The sequence below is a fragment of the Myripristis murdjan genome, chromosome 4 (assembly GCF_902150065.1).
Source record: "Myripristis murdjan chromosome 4, fMyrMur1.1, whole genome shotgun sequence".
Taxonomy (NCBI): domain Eukaryota; kingdom Metazoa; phylum Chordata; class Actinopteri; order Holocentriformes; family Holocentridae; genus Myripristis; species Myripristis murdjan.
In genome coordinates, this window is record NC_043983.1 from 13,694,696 (window position 1) to 13,721,540 (window position 26,845).

Consider the following 26,845-nt stretch of genomic DNA (forward strand, 5'->3'; position numbering starts at 1 on the left):
CGTGGCCCCACCCCTCTCCTTTCAACCCCCCAGATGCTGGCCCTGCCCAGGATAAAATGCAGGACGACTCCAGCCACCGCTTTCACAGGAGAGGGGACTGACTGACTGGCAGGCTGGCTGACTGACTGACTGGCTGCACACAGCAGAGCGTTAGGCCATTCACTTACTGCTTCACTGCCCCATACAAGCTGACACGCACTCACTGACTGCCGCTCGCTCTGACACACACACACACACACACACACACACACACACACAGACAGACACGCTCTCTACCTCTCTCACTGCCTCAGTCTGTCCTTTCTCCTCTCTCTCTCTCTCTCTCCCTCTTTCTCTCTCTCTGTCTCTCTCTGTCACAAACACATACTACCTCTCTCCCTCCCTTATTCACTTACTCACTCCCTCTCTTTCTGCGCTCTCTGCCTCTCTCTTTCTCTCTCTCAGTATCACACACTCACACATACACACAGTCAGTCACCAACCCTCATTCAACTCCCTCTCAGCCACGGGTCAGCAGCTCAGACAGGCACCTTATTCCACTCCAGCTGGAAAGAGCAGAGCATCGCAAGGTGCACACACACACAGACACACACACACAGACACAAAGACACACATACTCACACACTCACAGGAACACATATCCACACACTCACACAGACATACACTCACACATTCAAACACACACACACACATGCATATACATCCCTGGACTTTAGCTCTGGATTGGGAAAGAAGACCTCAACCCAAGAAGAGACAAACAAACAGAGGAACAAGGCACAAAACTGGACAAGAATATCTTACTTTTACAACTGGATTCAAATGACTTCTAGGAGTGGATGAATAGAATCCAAAAAGTGCAGAAGAGGACAAGGAGACCATGCTACCAAGTGGAGGAACTTTGACAAGCTCATTTCAGTAGGAAGGCTTGCTGTCAGCCTGTTTCCTGCAGTGCAGATTGGTCGTCGGTGACATCCAGAGGACCTGCTGCGTGTGCCATTTCCCTCCCTTCTCTGCAGGACTCCCACCCTCTTGTCAGCCCTCCACCGGGACATCTCCTGAACAGCAGCATGCCTACAGCTTGCGCAAGGTGCACCTTGGGAGTCTGACCCACCATGTGCAGATGGACGCCATCCGAGGCTGGTCTCTGTCCTGAACCTGCCCTTGGCACTACAGCCGCCGCTGCAGCCCCTGCCGGGCGACTCCCTCCCCTGCCCAGCGCGGCCTCCCTTTGCCTAACATGCTTCACCCTGCTCCTTCTCACCTCTGGCATTGCCACAGGGGCCTGTCCTCCCGGGGTAGGGCATGAACCCCTGCATGTGCTGGCAAGTGGCATCAACTGCTCGTGGACACTGGAAAGGCACACTCGCAGTTACAATCACCTAGAGGGCGACGTCCGGCTACGGCGGCTCTACTCCGCCAACAAGTTCTTCCTCTGCATTGACAAAACAGGCAAGGTGGACGGCACCCGCCGGAAAAACTATGCTGACAGTAAGTAGTTGGCACTGCCAGAGCACACCACAGCAGTGTATCTTTAATGTGTGACAGAGAGGGGGCAGGATGCCATGTGATGTTATCAATTTTCTTTTATGGTTGGACTTTCTTATCTGTGTGCTTTTATAGCAGTTCATAGGGGTATCCTGTGGTTATATCAGTCTTGTATCAATGCTGAGCTATTTGTGTTGTGTTTAGAGTGTGAGAGACGCGTTGCTAGGTAAGAAGGGAATACTCCAGTGTGGATTCAGCTTCCTCATGGGAAAGCCAGCACTGTGTTTACAAGAAAGCTGACTTGAGGAAAGACATTGTGCATCAGTTGGGCATGCAAACTGGGCTTGGGAAAAAAGCTTCAATTTCACTGGGGATTAACTTGTCAAAACTGTGTTGAAAGTGCATCAGTTGTAAGGGACAGATGTAGATAGAAACACATTCTTCTGACAAATCTAAAACCACAGACCGTCAGCTTGTTTGGCTCACAGTTTTACGCAGGCTAAGCCTGATTAGTAACAATTACAGAAACTGCAACGGTCAATTTAACTCTTATTGATTAAAACCGCTGAGAAGAGTGCTGATTCTCTGTGTGCCTGTGCTGATGTTTGCATGTGTATGTGTTTACGTGTGTCTACAAGTGTGCATGTGCACATGCATGTGTTTATGTCTGTGTGCATGCATGTTCACGGGTGACAGCTTCAGGCTTAAACAGTGAGCCTCACATCTGCATCCAGCAGGTGTATTGGGGCTTTCTTTACAAAGTGATTTACCGACAACAGTCAAAGAGTTTTCCGCCACATTTCTTTGTAAGTCATGTACACAGCAGTAAATCTCTCTTTAGAAACTCCTATCAACATGGATCTCCCTTGGGCCCAACACATCACACCTCTCAGCACCTGCTCAGACAGGGCAGAACCTCCCAATGTGATCACAGCGCTCAGTATGCAGCGGTGCGCTTGTATCCCAGATAGATTATTTGTAGGCCTGTAGTCTACACATATGGGCAGGGGACACCTGAGAAGAGGTTGTTCACAGAGCAGCTATGCATCTTCTGTGCCTCCATCAATGGGTGTCTTTCAGATGCTTGACCAGGTCAGACAAACCAACTCTGATCATGAGCTGACCTCCCTCCCCGTTGGTCACTGACTGACTGACTGGATGGCCCTTGGAGACGTTTATGCCTTTGACGGTTATATTTATGTATTTGGTCGTTAATGCCTTTTTATATGAGCGTATGAGTCAGAGTTTTTCCATGCAGCTACTGGGGGCAGGAGCAGCTGCTCTGCCCAGCCAACAGGCCAGTCAGTCTGTTGCCACCGTTTCGAGCTCCAAGCTGCAGACTGGGTGACATTTGTTAACCTGCCGGGATTAGTCACCTGGCAGAATCCTTTAAACCACACACACTTTGGTAAAAATTCAAGTTGAGGTGATTTTTTTTGTACCTGTGTGCCTCTCCAAGTAGGGACTTAGTATTTTCATATTAGTGGTAGTATATGTCAGCTGCTATAATAAAATATTACTCCCAAGCTCTGCTTGAATTTGACACTTCAGAATTCATTTTTGAAGAGTGGTAGCAATTGCATATTGGCAACATGTTGGAATTTAAACTGAAACAAGTGTTCCTGGTCTTTGGAAAGCAGCAAAAGTGATGCCTGAGGATTGTGAAATTTGTGTTTTGCTTTTCCATGGTCTTGTCAGAAATGCTTAGTTGGTTTGCAGTGGCTCCCCATGAAAAAGAGCAGTCCCCTTAAATGTAATGCCCTCATACACTTTAGCCTTCATCCTCTCATTTCCTTTGGTGGAAATAACGAATCTCTCTCTGCTCACAGAGAGCAAGGGTGTGTACCTGCACCCTGAGCCGAGCACAGTGCCAGACCAGTGGTCATCTAGGCTTTGCCTCAAAATTAAGAAAATGGACCTTGTGGTTGATCTGTGGTTTTACCTCAGTATGGGGCAAATCTGGTTTGGGGATATTTTGAGATTTCACTCTGTGCCTGCGCGAGTGCCTATTACCATTGCATAAGCAGCCTTTCAATCAGACTTATAGCCTCCTGACCTGCAGAATTCCTCGATACTGATACAGTGTCATGCTATAGATTGTAGCGACAGGGCCAGGAGGAAGTGATACATATTTAATGATGAAACCAGTAACACAGATACTTGCAAGATCGGTACAACTGTCACACAGAGAAGACAGTTTTGATTTGTTTCATTGTAAACAATGCAACACTAAAAATGATGCACATTAACTCACATATGCACAGACATATGCTTGTATGGTTACAAAAACAGATATATGCCCACATAAGCAAATACAAAAGAGATCCACACAGAACAAAAATACACATACAGGCACACACACACACACACATTGGACTATTCTTCAGCACTATTCTTGCCTGTATCGTCATTTCTATGTGATTCTATTATCCTTGTGCAAGGTAGGGAAGTGCTGCTCAGCTCGGCTCAGTCCCCACTGCTCAACCTGAAGGCAGCCAGCATAAAAGCTCTGTAAAAGTCTGGCCGACCCTTCCTCTGTCCTCTGTGTTGCCCTCACACTCTGTCGACACGGCTGCATTGCCCCGACAGCTCTGCCTGCTACACCCAGCCCCAGCCCTCACCTCCACCCCACTCAGTTTTTCCAGCCCCAACTCCCAACCTCTCAGGTGCAAAAACAGTTGGAATTAGTCAACACGCTCTCTGCTAATTGAGGTTGGAAAATATTGTATCAATCCCAGTGGAGCAGGGGCATGGAACAGCTGAGGGAAGAGGCGAGAGGGAGAAAGACTGACTTAGAGACACGGTGGGTTTAAAGGGGAGAGTGCAGGAGAAAGCCAGCTCTGGCGGAAGGGAAGAGAGATTGTATAATATTCAAAATTCACATGATAGATAAGTGCAGTTTTGCATATCAAAGTTGGTTATGAGGAATTCAGCCTATCAGTTTGATTTATTATTTATGTCTAATGATGGCACAATCTATATTTAGTTTCATGTCGGGTCGTGAAAATCTTATTTTTCTTAAAATAAGTGGAAAAAATCTGCCAGTTGGATGAGATAATCTGGCTTATTTCCAACGCAGTTTCACTTGTCTCAGAACTCTTTCTGAGAGCAAGTATAAATATGTTGAAACAAGGCAGAATAAGGCAGATCAGTCTACTAGTATCAAGAAAATTACACTTTTTTCAAGGAATTAATTTACTCGCATTGGAAACAAGTATGATTATCTCATTTCACCAGAAGATTTTTTTTTAAACGTGTTTTAAGAAAAACAAGATTATAAGACTGAATAGACACTTACACTTTTTATGACCTGTTAAAATGGAGATTGCAGTATAGCTGTCTTGTACAGAATTACCGAAATTAAATATAACCTTCCAGTTATTATTAAAGGACGGATAAGATAAATGGTTGTCTTTGCTGAGTGATGAAATTCAACACTTACATCAGTAACAGACAGGAGAGGCTCGCTGTGTATCAATTGCAATTCCCAAGGTGTTGCACTGAGAGAGACGGCAACATCCTGCCCTGTCTGAGTACAGTGATACACACACACACACACACACACACACACGCTAGAGCTCACAGGTGCCCATTCCTGAAGCTTGTTACCATCACAGCCAAGCTATAAGCTTACGAGCCCTTTGAACTATTTGCTAATCAAATCAGACAGATAGAAATCAGACAAGATAAAGGATGGGTCCATCATCTGATTATGGCCTGTGAAACCACACACGCTAACTATGAGTCCACACATCATTACAAACCACTGGATCACAGACGTTCCTAAAAATAACTTGTTGAAATAGCAACGAGAACAGACATAGCCTACAGTAGTTTCAGTGATTGGAGCAGGGGCCTTGACGTGTTTTTCTTTTGACCTATGGTAAAGCAGAAAATGATCGAAGGGAAAAACACACCCAAATGTTTACAAAAGCTCCAGAGGCAGGTAGGCATCATATCCTGTCCTGGGTCATCGGTCATACTCTGCTAATTAGACACCGCTACAACACAACAGCTGCGCAGGCACGCCCAGTAACTACTGCATGATCAATTGCAAGAGCAAATCAAACTGTGGAGTAGTGTGGAGTGGAGTAAAGTTCAAATCAGATAAACATTTTGCTCCAAGGCCAATCACCCAAGCCAAGTTCATTATACATACAGAACGAATACTCTCAGGCTTTAAGCAAATAAACCTGTATTTGATTTATTCCTGTGTTTCTACTTTGTTTTACAAAATGTTTTTCTTGTTTGGTTATTTGTTTTGTTGGCATGGCTCACAGAATATATTCACTGTATATACAGTATTTTTACATCTAATTTTAAAAGATGCACTGTTAAATTTTGGGTGTGTGTGGCTTTGGGCATCAAACGCTTGTGCAGCCTCCAGGTAGTGACAGCCCATTCACCCTTAGGAAATAAGGTCACCCCGCCACACCACTATAATCAGAGAAGCCACTAGACTAACTCCATTCTGCCTCCGCAGCCGCACAGCTCTCACAGCCAGGGTGTGTTGTGTTTACCAAATTTCCCTTCGTTTGCAACATCTTGCTGTTTGATGTGAGAGTTTTCCAAGTTCATGAGCGTATTTGACTTGGACAGCCCCCATAGGAAGAAAATCTTCCACCCCGCTAAAATATGTTGTGGAAATTATTCAACTTGTTTTAGACGGGGGAAACTGTCACTCACTAAGGAGAGACTGACTTGAAGTTGAAAATGTGAAAAGACAGGACAAGTGGTTCAGACGGATGGCCATATCCTCCTGAAGCTTTGACCACTTTGACTGTACCAGCAGTTATCATGAGTGTGTGTATGCAAGGATCAGAGGCAGAAACAGTTATTTACTGTATTTGATTCAAGTGCAGTATTTATTTATTTATATTTTTTATATCTTATTGAAGACAGAGTAGGGGCACACATTTTTAAGTCTGGAAATGACTGATGAAATACCGAATGCTTACTTGCATTCAAGCAAATTCATTACATTTTGGGCATATTCCAAAGTCTCAGCTTTGAAATTACAGCTACAGTATGGGCCTAGCAAATAACTTTTTTCATTACTGCTATGTTTGAAGATAGTTCTTTTAGGTTTATATCAGCAAAGCTATAGTTGTAAGCAAAGCCATAGCTCTAAAATGTAAAGTCAGAGATTAGCATAGCCCGTGCACAAGAATGACACACAAAGTGCGTGCAGTGTTTTTCTATAAATACCAGTTCTTATTGTCTTCCCTGCTTTTACATCTGAGAACCAAATATACTGAAATGAAAGTAGCACTGAGTGTTTCTGCAAGTTGCCCCAGCAGAAATGCAAGTGCATGCGTGTAATACTCCCCAGCTCTAGTGAGGACTCACCCATCCTAATACGATATTGGAACAGAAGAGACTCAAGAGAGCATTATTTCATATCAGAGCCTTAATAACAAACACAATCAAAGCACTGTTGAGGAACTATGAGGAAACTCCTCTTCAAGTTGAACCAGAACCCCAAAGAAAAGTGTCTCTATTCCTCATTTATCATCTCAACTGTTATCTAAGGTGCATTTTGAGAACATAGACATTCACCTGCCAGCGCTGCAGACATTACCAAATGAGTAGTCTGCTCCGTCTGCCACTTTGAAGGCGTGAGAAAGTTTAATTCTACCTCCTCATCATGACTCACCATTAATTCTGGTAGAGCTCAGACAGGGACGTGTGACTGGATCAACAGTACCAGGGCTGGAGGGGCAAAAGAGGGAAGCACCTGGCCAAAGGAAGTCCTTTGGTGTTTTGAATTGGAGAATACACATGTTAATGAGGCTAGAAGAAGGGCTGGGGCGTGCTTTGCTCAGTATTGAGGTGGAAATTAAAGGCTAGAGGAGTGCTGGAGCGTTTCCCGTTGCTCATTAGGCCTTATGCAAGGTTTCCTCTGGGTCTCAACTGAGAGGGGCTTCGTGGATATGTGGATGCCAACAGGAGGGGAAAATCCCACGAATGCTGCCTTCATAATCCCTCCCAATAAGGACAGTGGCCCCAGCCTGAGTGGGAAACAATGACAATCGACCCCTTGCCAGCTGTTCCTGGCATGGAGAGGCCGAAAGCTAAAAAAAAAAAAAAAACATCACTGAAACACCGAATACATGCTCTCACACACAAACACACATACACACTCTCTACCCTGGGAACATTGCGGGACAAGTGACAAGTCAATGTCACACTAATTAGCCTAGCATCCCTGGTTTCTGCCACCAGAGTTTAATATCATGAATGGTCTCTAAAAATGTAGCAATTAGTAGCTAACAACCTTTAGCGGTTGAGCTCTGGCTCCTCTCTGGGCTTTACTGGGTTCATCAGCAGGTTTATAGAGTCTGACTTTGGCTCCAGGAGCCAATTCCTTTATAACATCCCACAGCACTGAACATCCTGTGGGTGTGAAGAGAACACAAAAGAGAGGATTTCACAGTGCCAGTAACCAGCCACTTGGATCCTGAGCCTGATGATAAAAGATGTTTGCATTGATGTTCTTAAAGGCTTGTAAAAAGCAGAGAATGGAGTGGAGAGGGAGGTTCCTATATATCACTTTCTAAATGCTTTTAGGAAGAAATTATCAAATGAGAAAGAAATTATTAAAAAGTGCGATACCTGAAAATTAAGGTTTAACTTGTAAATATTTGTTGAGCCAGAAAAAACAGCCATTACACTTGCATGTATTTTCCAGCTTGTTCACATAAGCAGGCTATCTGCTGCAGTCCAAAAGCTACTCCCTCAATGATTTAGGTTCTTTATACATCATTGTAATGAGCCACCATTCATTACAGTAGGGCAATGCAAAGTTATACATGGCCTGCCAGCCCAAGCAGTAACTTTTTAAAATGGGAGCGAAGTTTGGCTTTTTCCTCAATGAGAGGACATTAGCACTGTTATTACTATGTGTGTTTTTTTTGTGAAAGGCGTAAAATGAGTATTAATTAGATCAGTTGGGAAAAGCCAGCCAGCTAGTCTTACTCATGCAGCACCATATGTTTGAAATCATTCGCCAAAGGAAATATTGTCACCAAGGAGCAACCACCACTCACATCTCGGACCATGCACACACACACACACACACACACATTGAGTTCAGGGAGACAGGGCTAGTCTCTCCCTTATGTAGACCAAGACAGACTTTAATGGTTTTGTTTTGACCCTTCCAATAAAGCCTCTCACCTCCCTGCTCGAGCTGAGCCAGACATCATGTCTTGGAAGGCGTTTAACCATTGGCCCAGGAATAAAGGCAGCTGAAAGAGAAGCCCTGCTGTAGACAGGGAAAAAAGAAACAACTTGGCATCCCTGAATACAGCCACGGCTGACTGCCTGCAAGAGTTTAAAAGGTGTACAAATTTGACCTGAAATCACAAATCACAAGGAGCCTGGAACTGGGAGTCCCAAAACGGCGACAGTAAGAGAAGCAATAACAGCAGGAATGTGGTGCACCTGCTGCCCAAAAGACAGATATCTCTACCTCTATCATAGAGTCTGGAGCATAAAGGAAGCAATAAAAGACAGTAAAACCAGACGCCTCAACCCTGTTCTGTCTGACGTTCAGGTAGATCTGAGGCTCTCCACCCTTTTTCCTGTGCAGTTGTAAGCCACAGAGGCACACCGCTTAGGCTTCAACATCCTGATGGTATACCACAACTCTGTGAACTCTATATAGACTCTAATCTCTCTTGCACTCTGTCTTAGTCACCCACACTACACACACACATACACACACTCTCAGCAACCACAACCTGTCAATCAGTCAGATTGCCAGTCTGTATGGGTAAATATTGACTTGCTGTCAGGCAATCAAGTGGGAGAAATCAGGTTTACAGCTCCTGGCTGCTGTAATAGACTGGGAATGTGTCTAATCACAACACATGACAGGAGAAGTGCTGCATCACACCAAGGAAACAAATCCATAACACACTCACTGTAATTAAACAAATCATATTCCATGACATATCACACGGATATTACATTAGTTATCGCTGGGGTTTTATTTTGTTTGAGACAGCCAACATAGATACAGAGATGCAATTAAGAGGTGATTTGTGCAAGTGAGGAAAGATAAGTCGATGACTGGGTTGCATGCTTTGAACGCGGAATATTAACAATGAGAAATTGCAGAACAAGCTATCGTTATCAATCACTCACCAACACCAATGGCATTTATAATTATTAGAGATAGTGAATTCTTTTATTTCTGATTTAAATTCATTTAAAACCAAAATGAGAACATTTTATTCAAGTAAGAATTATATTTGAAGAGTTTCTTAGCAAAAATATGTATCTCCCATTGTCATCTGTATAGCCGTGCTTTTTGCGACAAAATTTTATGTTATGTGAATTATTGCATAGTCAGTTTTTTTGTTTTTTAAGCAGTGGCATTTACCTGTTTTGGCAGCTGAACTCCTCCTCTTGATTATATTAAAGTATAAGGAAACAAATAAACAGTATGAGATACTTTCTTTTTTCTCATGTTGGGTGAACAACCCCTGTAACAAAGCTTTGAAGAGTGAGGCAGAGTATTCAAGGTCTGGAGTGAATATCCTTTTTGCAAATGCTTTTCCTGTGAGTAGAAGTAGGATAATGAATGCAAATGCGTAAGGCTAAAAACGGCGACTCCCATGCAGGTCTGTGCATACCAGCAGGTTGAGACCATACAGCCTCCTCTCTGAACTGCATTATGCACATCGAGCCGTACCTGCTTTTTATCTGTGTGGCCATTTAGCTAAATGAACACGAGCAGGATGTGAGTATCGTGTCAGGACTCTTTGTGAGCGCTTTGAATTTGTGTGTACGTTTAGAATGCATGTGCCTGTGTTTATGCTTGTGCCATTGCAGGAGCATGAAGTGGACTCTAAACTGAAAAAGATGTGCGTTTCCTTTCCCTAATGCCTAATGTGAACCAGACCTTACCTTGCACTCAAATTATGTGTGTGTGTGTGTGTGTGTGTGTGTGTGTGTGTGTGCGTGCATGCACTTGCATGCTTATATGTGCACCCATCTGTGTGCACACGGGTGTTTTTCTCGTCTGGAAGGCCATGCTCCTCTTTACAACACAGAGGGTGGCACAAAGTGTTGTGGTGTTATAGTTGAGGCAGTGCAGTCGACTACATTCATCAGACCACTGCCCTACTGACACGGAGATCTCAGTCCGGAAACTTTCTTCATCCTCAGTGAACAGTAATGCTTACTCCTCGCAGCATCAAGGATGAGAAATTCATATGCAAGGATGTCTCAAGATATCAGATAACTTTGCATCTATTTTAGAGTGACTCAGGCAGAATGGGTCTCAGTTGTCATAGTGGAAGCAGAAAGAGTGACACCTCCCCCCTTTACAGCCTGCAGTCATCCATAACCAGGCAGGCAGAAAGAATATTCAGATGCGTTTGGTTTTTGCCACATTGTTGTCTGTGAGGGCGGAGGCAACCTCTCTGTGTCTCATGCTCGCATATCCTTCACCGTCATCCCTTTCTCTGTTTCTGTGTATCTGTTCACCCCTCTCTACCTATTACCATCTCTCTCTTTCTCTCTTTCCATGTCTCCCTCTCCTCCCCTGCAGTGGATAGGATTGGGGTCAGGGCCCTTTGGCCAGTGGAGCAAGTGACAGCTCTGACAAGGCCCTGATTTCCCTGTTGTGCCTTCTGTCACCTCCCTGCATGCCCATCTCATTTTAATAATGTAAATACGGGGCAAGCTCAGGGCACAGAGACTATTCTGTGTCATGGTGCTCACTCAGTGGAACCTCACACGTCTGCATCTCACACCTGAGCCTCAGGAGAACACACTGACACACATATGTGCGCACACACATATAGACACACAAACAGATTCTCACTTTTACCACCCGCATGGATTAAGTTAATTTAGATAAAAAGAGTAGCCCAGCTATGTTATTGTAATAGATTTAACTGCTAACTAGCACGTTAAATTTGCTGTCAAATCCAAAGTGATTTAATCTGACAGAGAGGCTACTGCTCAATAACGTAGTGTAGATTTGTGTGTTTTTTTCCAAGGGCCTAGTAAAATGACATGAGGGAAACTGTAAACAAGGACTTTGTTTATCCCTTAATTCTGTTTCCATTCAGAATGGCTGGTCCGGACAGTCAACCAAACCAGCTGCAGATGCAGCACACCAGCTTACTGCAATTTAGTGGCACAGGGGAATGACCTCAGTCTAATGTGGATCCCTCCATACCAGCCCCCACCCCCCACCTACCCCCCAACCCCTCATGCAGTACCAAAGTGCAGGAAACTGCAGAAGCTGTGAGTCACAAAGCTCTTGGCGGGAGAATCTGCTCGTAACTATCTGTGAAGTCTTTGATAGCTTGCCTTTCGCTCGTTATGGATGTGATGCATGATTTGGAGGCAGTTTGCCCCTCTACCCCGTGCCCCCCTTCTCTCTCCTTGATTAAAGAAAAGGCCCCTTAGTGGGTAAGATTGTGGCCCCTCAGTACCACACAGGCACAGACAACCAGGCAGAGCCCACACTGTGGGCTTCGTTAACCTTTTTCACCTCCCCAATCCCTCAGCCTCACTACTCCAGCCCTCAGCCCCACCCCGGCGCACTCCCTCAGCTTGTCCTCTAGTGTTACCTTGGTGGGCTGGCGTACCCCCATCAATGCCTCCCAGTTTAAGGGTTTCATCAGCGGAAGGTCTTTGCTCACTGATTCAGCATCCTGGAGGTCCCTAATGAACTGATTGATGTTCCATTACATACAACCACAGCTTTAGTGGTATAACAAGCATGGAGCACATGCTGACAGGACATGCAGGTACACCGATTACAGATTATACGTGTAATGGGAGAGTAATATGTGTGTGTGGTAGAGGAGACCTTTGGTACGACTCTCATCTTTGAATCTTTGGCCTGCTAGCGCAGAGAGCCAAGATGAGATTATTTGTGCAATTTGTAATTCTTCTTTGTAAACTAAACCTTTTTACTTTCCGTTCACATTTAGTGGCAGCCCATTGGTACCAATTTACCTTTTGGCATTTTTATTCACCAAATCTATGCTTTCTTTGAATGGTGAAATCACAAAACACATGAATACACCACACAAATACACGCATACATCCCCAGATGTGTCTGGTGATTCTGAAGGATTGGGTCAGTCTGTCTGGGGATAAATCAGACAGACTAATCTGTTGTGTGAGGGGATGGAGAGTAATTGGTCACATTTGACCCCCGGCCTTGTGGACTGTGGGAACGCAGCCTTTATCTTCCAGCGGTAATTGGCTAATGAAACACTTCCGCAGCCCCTCCACTAGATTGCCATCCACCAGTTGGGATAGGGTGAGGCAAGCGTGTGTGTGTGTCTGTGTGTTTGTGAGTTTGTGTATATGTGTGACTGTGTGTGGTACTACAGGCCAGGAGGAAGAGTGGGCACGTGTGTGTGTGTGAGTAGTCCAGAGAAAATGGCAGGATGCGGAACTCCCTGTGGCCATCTTTCAAACTTTATCTGCAGCATCAGTCTTATAATGCCTGCAGCATACTGTTACATGGAGAGAGTACACATTAATGGGTGTGTGGTTGCCATTACTATTCAAATTTAGGTCTAAAGTAAAAATGGTGAACATAAATCAAAAGAAGTCTTTGGCCAAAGGCAGGGTTTTTTGTATGGTGCCTATTATTAGTACAGCTATGTTATTGCTGAATATTAATATCATTTTGTTCACATTAACAGAACAAAGATCTGTATCCATACATGCATAGGCTCGGCATAAAGTGATGTATATTTTGCAGCTTAAGTTTTGTATCATATATTCTGTCTTGTTCTTGTTTCACAGTCATCGAATGCAATCATTTATCTGAGCAAAGCCGTGCACACATCAGTAGCAAGACAAGAAAACCAGGGTGGGGAGAGTGGGATTGAAGGGTGGTGAGGTGGGGTCGGAGGGGGGGGTGTACTACGAAAAAAGGCTAAAGTTACGGTGGTGAGACAATGTCTCTGAGGTCCCATCAAGTGAGCCATTCATAGATGCAGGCCTACCAGTTTGTGGAGCCAGGGAGACACTCCGATAGAGTGGGGCCCAGGGTGGCCCTGTCTTTTTGTCCCAAGCTGACCCCTGCTCTCCCGCCTGGCCTCTGCGCCCCTCACCTGGCCTGTCCCAGCGCACTGGTAACGGGATACCTGTAATTTGCTCTAATGGCCTTTGAAAGACCTGGCTGGGCTAATCCCTGGAGTACTTCTCCCAGCAGCACCGCATGAAAGGGTGGGGGTAACAGGGCCGAGTGCGAGCCCTGAAAGAGGACCAGCCTCTGGATTGTGTGTGAGAGAATGTCACCCCTTGCGGCCGGGGCTGGGGCCGACTGAGTGTGGGAGTCAGCTTTCAGCGGATCACCACCGTGTGGCTTGTTCACAGGCTCAAAAAAAAAAAAAAAAAAAAAAAAAAAAAAAATAGGCTCGGGACTGTGGAGAAGTAGATTGTCTCTGCTTTACACCTCCCTCAGTGGCTCAGCCTGGCAGGCAGGAGGAATGAGCTTAAGTACAGCCTGCACACAACTGTGTGAGAGTGGACTTCAAATTGATTCCAGATCCCATACTCTAATTTGTGCTATGGAATGCTTGTGCTTTATGGATGACGTTTGCGCATTCAGTAATAGAGGAGATTGATATCCTCTGTAGTGCAGAGCTGTAAGGGATGCCGTGAGTGTAACAAGAATGTATGATAGGCTACTTGTGCGCCCATAAGCCCGATGTCCAAGAGCCTTTTATGATTACACCATGTGAGGTTGCCCTGTCACGAAGTGTTTAAAGGCAACAATTGCTCAACAAAAGGGTTGGGCACTGAATATGGACTAACAGATTAAAAGACAGGAGAAAAATAATCTTATCAGCCCCATCTGCACTCTCAAGCCCCGAGAGATTTTAATGGAATGTGGGAACAGCAAGTGATATGTGGGCAGGGAAGACCAACCCTCTGCCAGCCCTTTCTCTCCTTTCTTCTTCTCCTTTCTGTCTAATGTCCTTGTTTTTTGATGGGGTGGGCTGCAGGCCAGGGAATGCACTCACTCACAAATACAGACATATGGGGACCCCTCTTCCTGTCTTTCTCTGTCCTACTTCCACAAGGTACAGCTTACGCAGAAGCTATTACATGTGCATGATGGATTCAGTGTGTATCGTGATATGTTTCTCGCATCTCTGAAAGTGAATATGTGGTTCTGCGTGTGAGAGAAAGGAGCGAGAGAAAAGAGACAGCCGCAAAATGGTGTGCAAAAATTGTTTTGTTCCTTATGTTGCTGTTTTTTTTCTCTCTTTTAAATCAGGGTTGCTAGTTATTTCATCAGTTCTATTGTTCAATCAAAACAAACATCAGAGGAAAATAGGAAAAAATTAAGAATGCCTTTAACTGTCCAAAAATGACAAAGCTAAATTAGGCATGGGAATCTCTATCACCTCCACAAACAACAGACTTCCAGATGATCTGAGCTCATTTGAGAAAAAGAAGCAGATCAAAGAGCCAAGCAGCCCGGCATGTTGGCTCCATCAGGCTGGCTTGGATAGAGCTGCTGTGACCAACATGTGGTGGAAGACCAGACAGAGAATTGGTCAGTTCATCTCATTACTGAATTTCAATATGACTTTTTCCCCCCTGTCTTTTCAGTGGTTATCAATCTGCTTTTCTCATTTTGAGTGTGCCAGTGTCTCAGCTGGGAGGGTAGCAATAGGGCGAAGTGGCAAAAAACTGAGGATCATATAAGCAAGCTTCACTTTGAGCATTTTGTGTGCGTGTGTGTGTGTGTGTGTGTGTGTGTGTGTGTGTGTGTGTGTGTGTGTGTGTGTGTGTGTTTCAGTCTCTCATTTTCTTTGTGTGTGTGGGACCAGCCCAGGTCTTTGCTTAGCTCAGAGGAGACATGTCTCATAGCTGTTAGGGTGGGATGAATAAATCATCCCAGTCCTGTGAGAGTTAATAGGTATGATGCATGTCCGGAGACCCAGTGCAGACAGGCAGGCAGGCGAGGAAGGAGCGGGTGGGGGTAAAGGGGGGGGAGACCCGGGCAGGGAAAGAACCAGACAAGCAGACGTGGAGTGGAGAGACCAAGGAAAGATGCAGGAAAGAGGAGGAAAAGTGAGAGAAACCAAGAGGCGAGGAGGCTGGGAGGGAGACAGATAGAGGAGCCAAATGAAAAGCAAGCCGGCTGGCACACAGGAGAGAGAGAGGGAGAGAGAGAGAGAGAGAGAGAGAGAGAGAGAGAGAGAGAGAGAGAGAGAGAGAGAGAGAGAGAGAGGGAGGGAGAGAGAGAGAAAGAGAGAGGGAGAGAGAGAGAAAGAGAGAGGGAGAGAGAGAGAGACAGGTATGTAGGAGGGGAGGGAGGGAGGTGCTGCCCATAGCCTCACAGCTGCCCTGCTCTGAAACAGTGGGACACTCACACAAGCTCATACAAATGCACACACAACACAGCTCAGCATACACACATACACACACACACAACACACACCATTGCACAAATCCTCTATTCTGGAACAGTAGAGCACCCAGGGTGGCAGTCGCGGCCCCTGTTAAAGAGACTGTAAATGTTATACTGCTGTCCAGCTCTGGCTGTCCTATTAAACAGGTGAGGGCATCGCACCGTACAGGACATCAGCAGAGGACCTGCACTGACATTTGACAAGAGTCTCAGATATTGAGCACGCAGTAGCAAAATGACATCAGAGTTGGAAAGTAATCCCAAAAGGTCACAACAGTGAACTTTACCTTTCACCATCCAGTATGAATACAAATAGATTTTTTTCTTCTGTTATGCTCACGCTAACTACAGTGTTTTTCTTCTGTTTATTACAAACAAATATCTCTTGCATCTGGTACTCTAAAACACATCACCTGTGCAACAGAGGATGTCCTCTTTTTTTTTTTTTTTTTTTTTTTTTTTTCTGGGAAACACATCTGGGTCTTAAAAACTGCCGGCTTCCAAGAGCTGATTATTTGTCCAATAACTGTTACGTTCTATCAATCTGCAATTTGAAATGGAAAAAATGACATTTATTATGAGATACTGTTGTAGATTGTTAGAGGAGTGAAGTATATCACAATTTATCATGCACTTAGAATCAATTTATAGTTGTTTTGCTTATGACCACATTTCAAAAACCACTTTCTTTCTTAGCTCTCTGGCACCGTGTAAGCTCCCCTGAACCTTTAACTTTTGAGGAATTCCCCCACCATCTGCTAATCAAGAGCTGTGTGCTTGGTGGATTTGTCCCAGAGGTCAATAATTCAGCTGATAAAGTATACTCCACTCGAAGAAATTCTCAATCAACCATTACAGTCACGGTTCATGGGATGACTCTGTCTGCCCTTGCCTTTCTCTCTGTTTGTGTGTGTGTGTGTGTGTGTGTGTGTGCGTGCATGTGTTGTGATTCTACTTCATGCTCTGGTTTCAGCCAGCCGAGGATCTGTGTAAGACTGATCAATGCTGCTTCCTGTCTGTGCCTCCCTGACCTGACCAGCTCTGCGCTCAGACACACCATAATGAGAAAGACATGTGGCCAAAGGCTTAAGGCACAAGGATAATCCAAACTGACCCCAAAAAATACAAGGTCTTTCATCTCCCTCCCTTCCGCAAACATAAAAATGCCCATCTTTCCTTTCAAGTGATGTTGTAATAGTTCGTCCCAATCACACTCACAGTGCTGCCAACCTCTGTTTTTTTCCCCTAAGCCCTTAGTCCACAGCCACCTGAAAACAGAGGTAAAGGAGCTTTGCTTTAGCTCAGCTGTCACCATCAAGGCATGCTTGAGGTGCTGCTCTCTGCTTGAGTACCCCGTATCTTCAAGTCAAACATGCCTGGCTGCTCAAAATACATCCAAATGCCGTCTGAAAGTGAGTAGAAAACACGGTAATATTTTAACTGCAGACCTCCCAGCACACTGTGTTCCCTGTAAACAATATCTACTCCGTCTCCAGAGCACTGTCATACTCCTCAGTAAATGGGGGATCGGCTTTCATATTAGGCACTCATTAAAATGAAGTCATCTCTGACCCAGCCACACATGCTGCATGATGGAAATATTAAGCTTCCAGAATATGTGCTGAATCATCTGACGGGATAATTCCCTCATCTGTCTGCCACTAATCAATATGAAGGGCCGCATATTTTTACAGTGGAATGTATCACACCAAGACACTGTTTGTCACTGAATTTGATTTAACTGAACAAACGTAAGGACGTTGAGCTGAATTAGTCGCTGTATAAATTGTAGCAGGCTATAAACTAAGTGGGACATGTTTTTTTGGAATATATTTTCACAGCGCCTGTCTGAAAAAGGTCATTTTATGCTGCCTGTGTGCTCTAAGAGCCCCTGAACGAGAGGTAGTGAACCTTGTGCAGACAAGCCTTGGATTTGATCAGTCACCACAAGCCCAATGCCAGAACCACAGTTCTGCATGGCTCAACATCTGTCCTCTTTTTATGTCTCTGCTATCAGAGCATAGACAGTAGCCTCCGTCCCAAACCAGTTTCATGACCGTCTTTGGTGGCCCGTTTAATGACGAGGCACCAAACAATCACTGTCTGTGCTTGTGTTTCTATGTCAGAGTGTTATTTTCCTCATTAATTACAACTGTTTATCAGACTGACAAACAATCATCTTCTGCTCCATCATCTCTCTCAACTATTTGGCCTCCGTATTGCTACACAAGTGAGAACAATTTAGATCTTAGCTCTGTGGTTTTGAATTAAAAAAAACTTAAAAGTCATGCAATGATATGCACAACCCATGAGAGCTACAAATCTTTTGCTTTTTTCTTCTTATTTTCTTAACCTAGAAAAATACACCAGAATCTAATTGTATTTTGTTGAAAGCCTCAGTGAAGGTCTCACATTTCCCTCCAGAATTAGCTCATCCTTGCCCATTACCTAGCGGCTGGTATTTTACTGTACATTCAGGGGTTAATGTGAGAGTTTCCATATCACACCACCTATCAAGGCCTCCACTAGAACGCCTGTTCTCATGGTAATCTCTCAAGGTGTTTAAAGCAGTAGTGAGTGATGCAGCCTTTGTCTGTGCCGTACTTAACCGTGCAGATACACACAGGCGGCTGCTTCACCCAGTCCCAGGCCCTTCGAGGGGGTCACGGCAGATCAAAGGTGCTGGTCACAGCCATTAGGCCCAGCAGCGGAGACCCGACATGAAAAGCTTGTGTTTTGAAAAGGAGGGCAGAAGGAAAAAAACAACAGGGCCCTCTTCATTTAAAAAGCAAGCAAACTGTGAAATAATTGAAAAGGTATGTCAATCAAGAGCAGGAGCACAGCGGGAACTTCAAGATTCCCAGGCTCTGCTCTGGTCGAGCACTGGGCCATGGAGGGCTGCTCAAGGGGGCAACCCAAGAAATTAAAGACCTGGGAAAGGAACAAAAAGAAGACGGGAGGAACCGAGCAGAAAAATCTCTTTTTCTCGCTCTCTCTTTGCTCAGTCTTTCACTCTTTTCTACTTTTAAATTGTGATGGAAGGAAGCATTTTTCCACCCTTTTTAGAGCCCTTTTCAAAAAGCTTAGTCATTAATAAGATCTTGTCTAGCTCTTCACCTCTCAGGTGAGTAACAAAGACTTATTGGGGGTCGAAGCGGCAGTTGGAAGCAACTGCCCCCACCACTGACACCCCCATCTTATAACCAGCATCTACACCCTGTACTCGCTCCCTCCTCCTCCCCTTTACCATGAGCCTGACAAAAGGGAACCCCGTGAGAGTGTCTCTCTCTCTCCTTTCTGCCTTTTTTTAAGGTCAGAAAAGGCTTGAATGATCTGACGATGGGCTAACTTCCAAAAAATGGGGAATGGAAAGAAAAGAAAGAGTAAAAAAAGACTGGGTAAAAGACGTTTTCTATGCTTTTAAAAATCCCATAGAGGAGAAATAAATGGCAAGTCCACAGTTGACTAGGCATGTATAGTCCAGGATTTGCTTGTAATGGCAGCTTGAGCTTATTGACAGTCCCAGCCAAAACATGTCAAAGGTTAAGAGATCTTGCCAATTGCAAGTGGGAAGCCAAAAGTACCTTTTTCATGAGCTCAATAGGACCATCAGTTGATACTTGCACAGCATAACACAGTGCAGCAGTGTGCTTCAGCTTCCACTGCAACTCAGTAACAAAGAGTTAATTTGTCTCCATTCCTTTGCTGGTCTTTTATCACTTGCATTTTATTTTCTTGATGCATTTTTAAATAAACATCTGAGACACTGATTGAATGAAAATGACTCACAATTATCCAATTCATGCTTTAAACATTAATAAACTTACTCAGGTATGACACTTTGAATAGATTTCATCAGAAGAAACTAGATAACCTTAACTATCAAATTTCTCAGGAATGTACACCTGACCATATGTTAGAAAATGCAACATGGAAAAGACAGAGATATCACATTTACACATTTTTTTTTTTTTTTTACATATGCATATTCATGGACAGGGAGCATTTGTCAATGGAACCTACAAAAGAGGCTTCTAACTTATTTGATGATAACACTTTTTCCTTTAAATTTTGTTTAATTTTGTTTTTGTTTTTTTAAAAAAATATATACAAAAGGGAACCCTTCACTGTAAGTCTAAGGGCTTACCTTAGCACACAGCCTCCCAGTGAAGTGACCTTGGGATTTCAGCAGTTAGGAAACTCTTCTAATGCCGCACTCTGATTTCTCAGGCTTTGAACACAATGGAGTGACTTTTCAAAGGGGGAACTAAGAATTATATGGATCTAACTGGCCTTTATAGATGTGTGGTCAAGCGTCCAGAGCCCAAGTGATTTTTTTAAACAATGTGAAATCCCCATCTCATGTCCTCAGATCTTTTGTGTCTGCTGGCTGCTACACCAACACGTATGGATGAAATGACAGGGGGTGAGAGATCTAAGGAGAGAAACGAGAATGTTTATATTTAATGTCGGAGGCAAGGGAAGACTTGAATAGTTTTGCTCCAAAATCAGATATCCATTGTTTGGAAAGAAGTGTCACTTTCTCTAATAAAATGATTGATAGTGCAATATTAAAACAAACTATGACAAGCTTTAGTAGGATAGGTGTAAGTTAAGTCTATGTTTGGGGAAATGATAACACATTAGCTGCTGGAATCTCCTCATTTTAGAGACACTGAATGATGATCTACAGGGATTTTTTTTTTTCCTCACAAGATGATGTTTTTGAGTAGAAGATGTCAGTTCCTCTCACATCAAACTTTGCCTTGAGTCCTGTTTTCTAGTTTTATTCTCACTTTCGTGACATTAAACTATTTAGGTTTAAAACCTTGAGACATTAAAGGAAATGTGACCTTGGAGCACTCTACTCTGCAATGTCTCTCACTCTGTGACAAACATGCTTCTTACTCACCTACTGTGCCTGGAACTCAAAGCAGAAAATAATGGCAATTAGTGCTGGCAGCACTTTCAGGCACCAGCGGTTTTCATTGGCCTGGACAAATCCCCCATAAACCCTTGCAGCGCTCCAATCACCAGCCGGGCCCCAGATAATTGCTTATGAGTCCCTTGCACGCTCCTGGTGCCACTATAGCACACCCGGTGTTTGTAAACACAGCTTGTAAAGAAGAGGCTGCCATCAAAGTGTTAATGCTTCCCTGGAGGATCAGAGGTAACAGAGGCATGATGGGGGTGCAGCTGGGCTGGTCCCTGGAAGGACCGTACCAAGGCGTTCCCTCCTTCCCTGCAGCTGTGGGGAGCAGAGAAGGGCTTCATTTACGTGTTCCTGTCAGAGAAGAAAGACACTCAACAGGAGCTGTGTTTGTTTACCTTCTCCCGCTTCTCTCCTCTTTCTTTTCCTCTTTGTACTTCTGTCTTTGTGTCTGTATCTGAGGTAGATGACCTCACATGCTAAGCATGACCAGTGATGTTCAGGCCTGGTTCAAAAAGGTTTGAGATAGTGGCATGTCTGCAGTGACAGGAGCAGCTGATGTGTGCTTTGCCATTTGGAGCCTTTCAAACTAACTATAAGAAACTAGCAACACTAGTGCAAGTTACTGTATACCAAAGGCCCAGCTTAAAAGCAGGTGAAACATAAAGCTGTCGCGGCACTTTGAATCTTGATCTGAGACCAAAATATTACTCATTATTTAATCCACAAACATATTAAGTCAAACCTGTATGCCAAATTCAGCCTTCTTTCCAAAGTCTGGATTTACACAAATAAATGAGGAGGGGGAGGGTGGACATGGCAGTGCATGGAGGGTAGCACCTGCTCAGCTCCTGGTGAGAGCATTTATTTTTCATCGCTGGCTGGGTTTAACCAGCAAGACTGCTCGGAAACTCACTCCACTGCCCCTTTCACATCTTGTGGATGTGCCTAAGCAGCAGGGGGTAGTCAGTTGGGTGGCCAGTGGCCCACTGCTGGCTTTATGATTCCTTCATTTCCTAGCGGCATGAGGTTGCCCTGTCCTTCAACACCCAAATCCATTGCAATGTTTACAGCACCTGTCCAAAGCCAACAAGCCATTTTCAGAGACATCCAGGAGAGCCTCACTTGTACAAATTGGAGAAAAGAAGGAGCAAAAAGATTAGATGTTCCACAAGATGTTTTCTCCACTCAGACTTGGTTTCCAGTGGTGCAAAAAGAGAGGTCTGTGCTCTGATCAGATAGCAGGCCACATCAGGGTGCCTTTGAAGGTGAAACTAGGCAAATAAAACCAGGAAGAGTCATCCAAGAAGGAGTTTCATCTCCAGCAATTAGTCTCTATTCAGGACCCTGCGGTAAGCCCTCAGGTCATCTCCAAAACATTTCTCTCTGTCGTAGCCATGACAATGGGTGTGCGCCTTTATTTTTGTATGCAGACAAAAACCAGATCAAGAGTGAGCCACATGGGACTTGTTTGCAATCAGTGCCCAGAGGAAACAATTAGCCCACAGGCTTGGCAGCTCTTTCATGGAGTGAAGTGAGTTAGAGAGGCTGCTTAAGTGGCCATCAGACACGGGTTTTGTGTCCCTCAGTAAACAACACTGGGCATCATCAGGATGGAGTGTCACATCTGGAGTTAGGGGACTTTTATAGATGCAGGCAGGCAGGCAGGCACTGTGCAGGCAAACAGGGCTGTGGGCAGGCAGGCAGACTGACACTGTGCAGGCTCAGACACTGGGTGTGTGTGTGTGTGTGTGTGTGTGCGCGCGGGAGTGGGGGGGTGGGGGGGGGGGGTTAAGGCAGTGTGTGAGGCTGTCTGCTTAGATAGCAGAGATGCACTAGGGCTATGATTGGATGTGCTTGAGTGGCAACAGGAACATATTTTCTTTGCTCAGAATGTGGTCTGAGACTCCTAGTTGTTTCTAATTTCATTGAATGAATCTATTATTAGAAAGAAAGAACTTTGAACCCAATACAGTGATTATTTATTTATTTATTTATTTATTATTTAGTAGTAATAGTACACACTGATGCATTTCAGATTATGTGTTGCTAGAAAGCTAGGCTCTTCATGGTCTCCTCACAAAAGGGAATCTCTTAAATGGGCCATTGTGCATGTCCTGTTTTTTTTTTTTTTTTTTTTTTTTTTTTCTTGTCTTAGGCTCTCTCTCTCTCTCTCTCTCTCTCTTTCCCCAGAGCATATGGTCGTCTGGTATCCTAATCGCTAATGATAGAGTGGCTTTTGATGGGAAACTCCCATAGCTAGATGTTTCTAACCCAGACTCCTGTTCCCTCTTTTCTTCTCCAGGCCTGATGGAAATCCGATCTGTCAGTGTGGGAGTTGTCGCCATCAAATCTGTCAGCACTGGGCTGTACTTAGCCATGTCCAAGAAAGGCACGCTCTTTGGATCGGTGGGTATACAACCTGGCAACATTGTTTCTGGGGGTCAGGATAGGAGGCCTTGGAGGGTGGTGTATATATATATATATACATACACACATATAAATGATGAGTGCCTACCCAAACATGTCTGACTCTGCTGAAGAGAAGGGAAATCTCTGGAATCTTCTGTTGGAAAGTCCAGAGAAAGGTCAGAGTGCTAATATCAATCATGGCTGTACACCTGGGCCAGAGCTGATGATACCTGCAGGTTGGGCTCGCATGCAAAGCTTGAGGAGGCTTGTTCCACTGTCAAAATAGATAGCAGAGAAAAGAAGCCCGACCAGCAGTGACAAAGAGCCAGCTGGGCTCCTCCAAAAGTCTTTGCGTGCCATTTACCAATTGCTGTTCACACAGCTACCTTTCTAAAGTAATCACCTCTCTTTGTGAAATTCAGACACAAACACACACACACACTATATGTTGAGGTTACCTAAGGTGTGTCATGTCTAGCACATGTTTTTATATCTTGCAAAGAGAGAAATCACAGACTGGCAATCAGTAAGTGAGCAGTGATAAGACAAGTGGCTGTAACAAGCCAGTAAATATGACAGAAATAGACCTGGACAGCTTCCCCCAGCACAGAATCCTCCCATAATCACAAAAGGCAGGTGAATCACGCAGGTTCATACTACCCTGATGCTATCACACAGGGGGCCTCATTATGGCGGCACGATAATCATCTGTAGTAGGGAATGCACCAGAACCTCTTGTAACTACAATATCTTTCAAGACTCTTCAACTTGCTGATAAGAAGTGGTAACCACCCATGGAAAAGTGGCTTTAACGACTATCTGATTACTGTCACAGATCAGTAAATCTATGGAATAACCTGGTTACTTGAATTCAAAACTGGATCACAAAGGAGATACAATGTCTTTAATGATATTTTATTACCATGAATGTTTGTTAAAAGATAATAACATGACGAAGATATGATTTGTTATTTTATAAGTAGGTTTTAATTTTATTACTTTGAATAAATGAACTCTAGAACTGAGCATTTTCCATTCTGGCCTTCTGAAAACAAACCAGATTCTTTCTTTTTTTCTTTCTTTTTTTTGATGAAAAAAAATCACATCCTGTCAAGCAAAAGCATGTCTTTAACTGCAATAACAGACACTGACTTTTACAGCCAGGTGTTAACCATTGACCGATCAGTCATAACCTCTCTTTTGCTCGCTCTGATTCAAGGTGAAGTACAACCCAAACTGCAAGTTCAAGGAGCGCATTGAGGAGAATGGCTACAATACGTACGCCTCCCTCCGCTGGAAGTATGGCGGGAGGCAGATGTTCGTTTCACTGAATGGGCGAGGGAAGCCGCGGCGAGGCCACAAGGCTAGGAGAAGACACCCGTCTACTCATTTTCTACCCATGCTCCCTTCCTAGCTGCCCAAGCCTGAACAGTGACCAGCAACTGGCTGGCTCACCACTGCACCTCACATTAGTGTTGTATGATATCATTATTTTTATTATTCCATCCTCCTGTCTCATGTATTTGTTGGGGTTTGTAATACTTGTGAGCTCACAGCGCTATAGAGGTAGCATTAATATGTGCTTTAACTTATTTTCTCCGTCATGTAGTGTAAGGTCCAATAATGCAATCCAGTAGTTCTGCTGCCCTCTGAGGCCTCTATCCAGTGATGCTGTCTTTCTGTTAAAGCAAGTCTGCAGCTCAAGTATAAGCTCATCTGAACGAGGTTGCTGTGCTTACTTTATCGGATTCACCGATTTCTCTTCAAACTGGATACAGTGTGCTGCATTTGGGCTGTAACACAGTGGACTGAAAAGGGAGAGCGAACAAACATGCGGGACACTGATTTGTCATGTAGCTTTTTCTGGACATTCAGCTTCATAAAGAATGGAGGCATCTGGGAGAGGACGCTCAAGTAAAGATAATCATGATTAGTACAAAAATAGAGGGGAAAAAAATCTTTTGAGACAGCTCCGTTTCTGTTGTTTTTGTCTTCATTGTTACTTGGGATACACTGTCACCACTGGATAAGAGACCTGCACCTGCACGAGCTTTGTATAGATGACATAGAAATCTCATATTGACTCCAACGCATGGATTGATGTACAGTTCGCACTACAGCAAATGTCTCTACTAGATTACAGGAACTCAACATGAATTAAGCTAACTACTGGGGTCACATGCTGGATTTCCTGAGATGAACTTTGTGTGTTTGTGTAAGCGTGCTTCTGTCAGCCTGCCTCTCCCACCCAATACCCCACAACCACTAGCTTAGAGGTCAATACTGGAAACAAAATGCAATGCAACACATCTAGTCTCCGATTCTTGGTCCAGAATTCAATAGTGAAATAATTAATAATCCCTTTGAGTCATTTAATGCATTTTAGAGACTGTAGGTTCAGAATACATCACATAGCTGCAACTTAAACAATTAATTTTGTATACAGTAGTAACTGGTTTATTGCATATTGCATCTATGTCGTCTTGCTAACATTTTCTCGACAAAAAAGCTGTTGCAAATAGAACATTTAATATATTTAAAACTTTTTTATACTCTATAACTGTTTGAAGTTGATGTTTATTGTTAATGTCTACCTTTTGTGTTGAATTGTAGTCCTACTGTAAAAAAAAAAAACAACAACAAACAAACAAACAAGCAAACAAACGTAATTAATTGTATTCAATCCAATATTCAGCTCATATTGTATGTTACTGCAATTGGAAAGTGGTACATTTTTGATTCATGTATCAACAACAGCTTCAATTGATGGCCAGTAATAGAAGGTTGTAATTGAGGCCAAAGTCTCACAGCATACAGTCCTTAGATAAACTTCAGCAATGTAAAAGCATTTGAGTGCCTTGGTCCATGCTCTGTTTGGTAAACTTCAATAAAAAATGTGGATAAATTATAAGATCTTGGCTGACTCCCTTATGCTAGCTCGCCAGTATTCTGACAGTGACTTTTTGATCTCAAACCATAAACTGCAACAGCAGTGTCCTGCTCTCGTCTGGGGCATGGCACTGATTGTAAAGGGTTGGTAACATCTCCATCAGAGCCCTCCAACATAATCCTCTTCCTCATCATAATCATGACAAAACTCACAGCAGGAGAGGCGCTGATGTGGAGGACCTCCCCAGTCTAATGAAAGGTCTGTGCTTATGAGCTATCCAACGGAGCATCAAGGTCATTTACACACACACTGGCTCTCTGATAGCACAGGAGGCCACTCAAGTCTTTTCAGTAGGCAGAAAAGAAAGTCAGGGATGAATAGTGGCTGTTTGGGGTGGATAAAGGCCAACCTTTCAGCCTGTCATAATGTGAGATTACTGTGATGGGGTGCATGTCTGGTAAGAATGGCTTGAAGTCACTGCAGTCGAGCTGCAAAGGTCTGGGTCTGGTGCACAGACAGATATCAGGACAGAGGAGCTGCTGCCATGCAAATGTATTTGTATTCAGCTGTGCCAACATGCAGGTCACATTTTGACAGCTAGACAATATTTCTAATTGCGGTCTTTATTTTAACTATTGTGTATAAATTGTTGAAATGTCAGAAAACTGTATTAAATAGAGGAAATGTCATTACATGCTTGCGGTAACACACT

The 26,845-nt window shown here is 44.0% G+C and overlaps 1 protein-coding gene across 1 annotated transcript; it reads left to right on the forward strand.

Annotated features, from left to right (window-relative positions):
• The first annotated feature begins 683 nt into the window (after positions 1-683).
• On the forward strand, positions 684-25,808 carry fgf22 (fibroblast growth factor 22). Its single transcript, XM_030050178.1, has 3 exons — positions 684-1,488; positions 23,137-23,240; positions 24,463-25,808. Exons 1-3 carry the CDS (start codon positions 1,113-1,115, stop codon positions 24,655-24,657), a joined length of 675 nt encoding a protein of 224 aa, XP_029906038.1. The 5' UTR covers positions 684-1,112; the 3' UTR covers positions 24,658-25,808.
• The last annotated feature ends 1,037 nt before the right edge of the window (positions 25,809-26,845 follow it).

Excerpts from the sequence above, each read along its gene's own strand:
- fgf22 (XM_030050178.1), top strand. The coding sequence starts at position 1,113 with ATGTGCAGATGGACGCCATCCGAGGCTGGTCTCTGTCCTGAACCTGCC. Across the intron at positions 1,489-23,136 it reads CCGGAAAAACTATGCTGACA|GCCTGATGGAAATCCGATCT; the intron begins GTAAGTAGTTGG and ends TTTCTTCTCCAG. Across the intron at positions 23,241-24,462 it reads AAGGCACGCTCTTTGGATCG|GTGAAGTACAACCCAAACTG; the intron begins GTGGGTATACAA and ends CTCTGATTCAAG.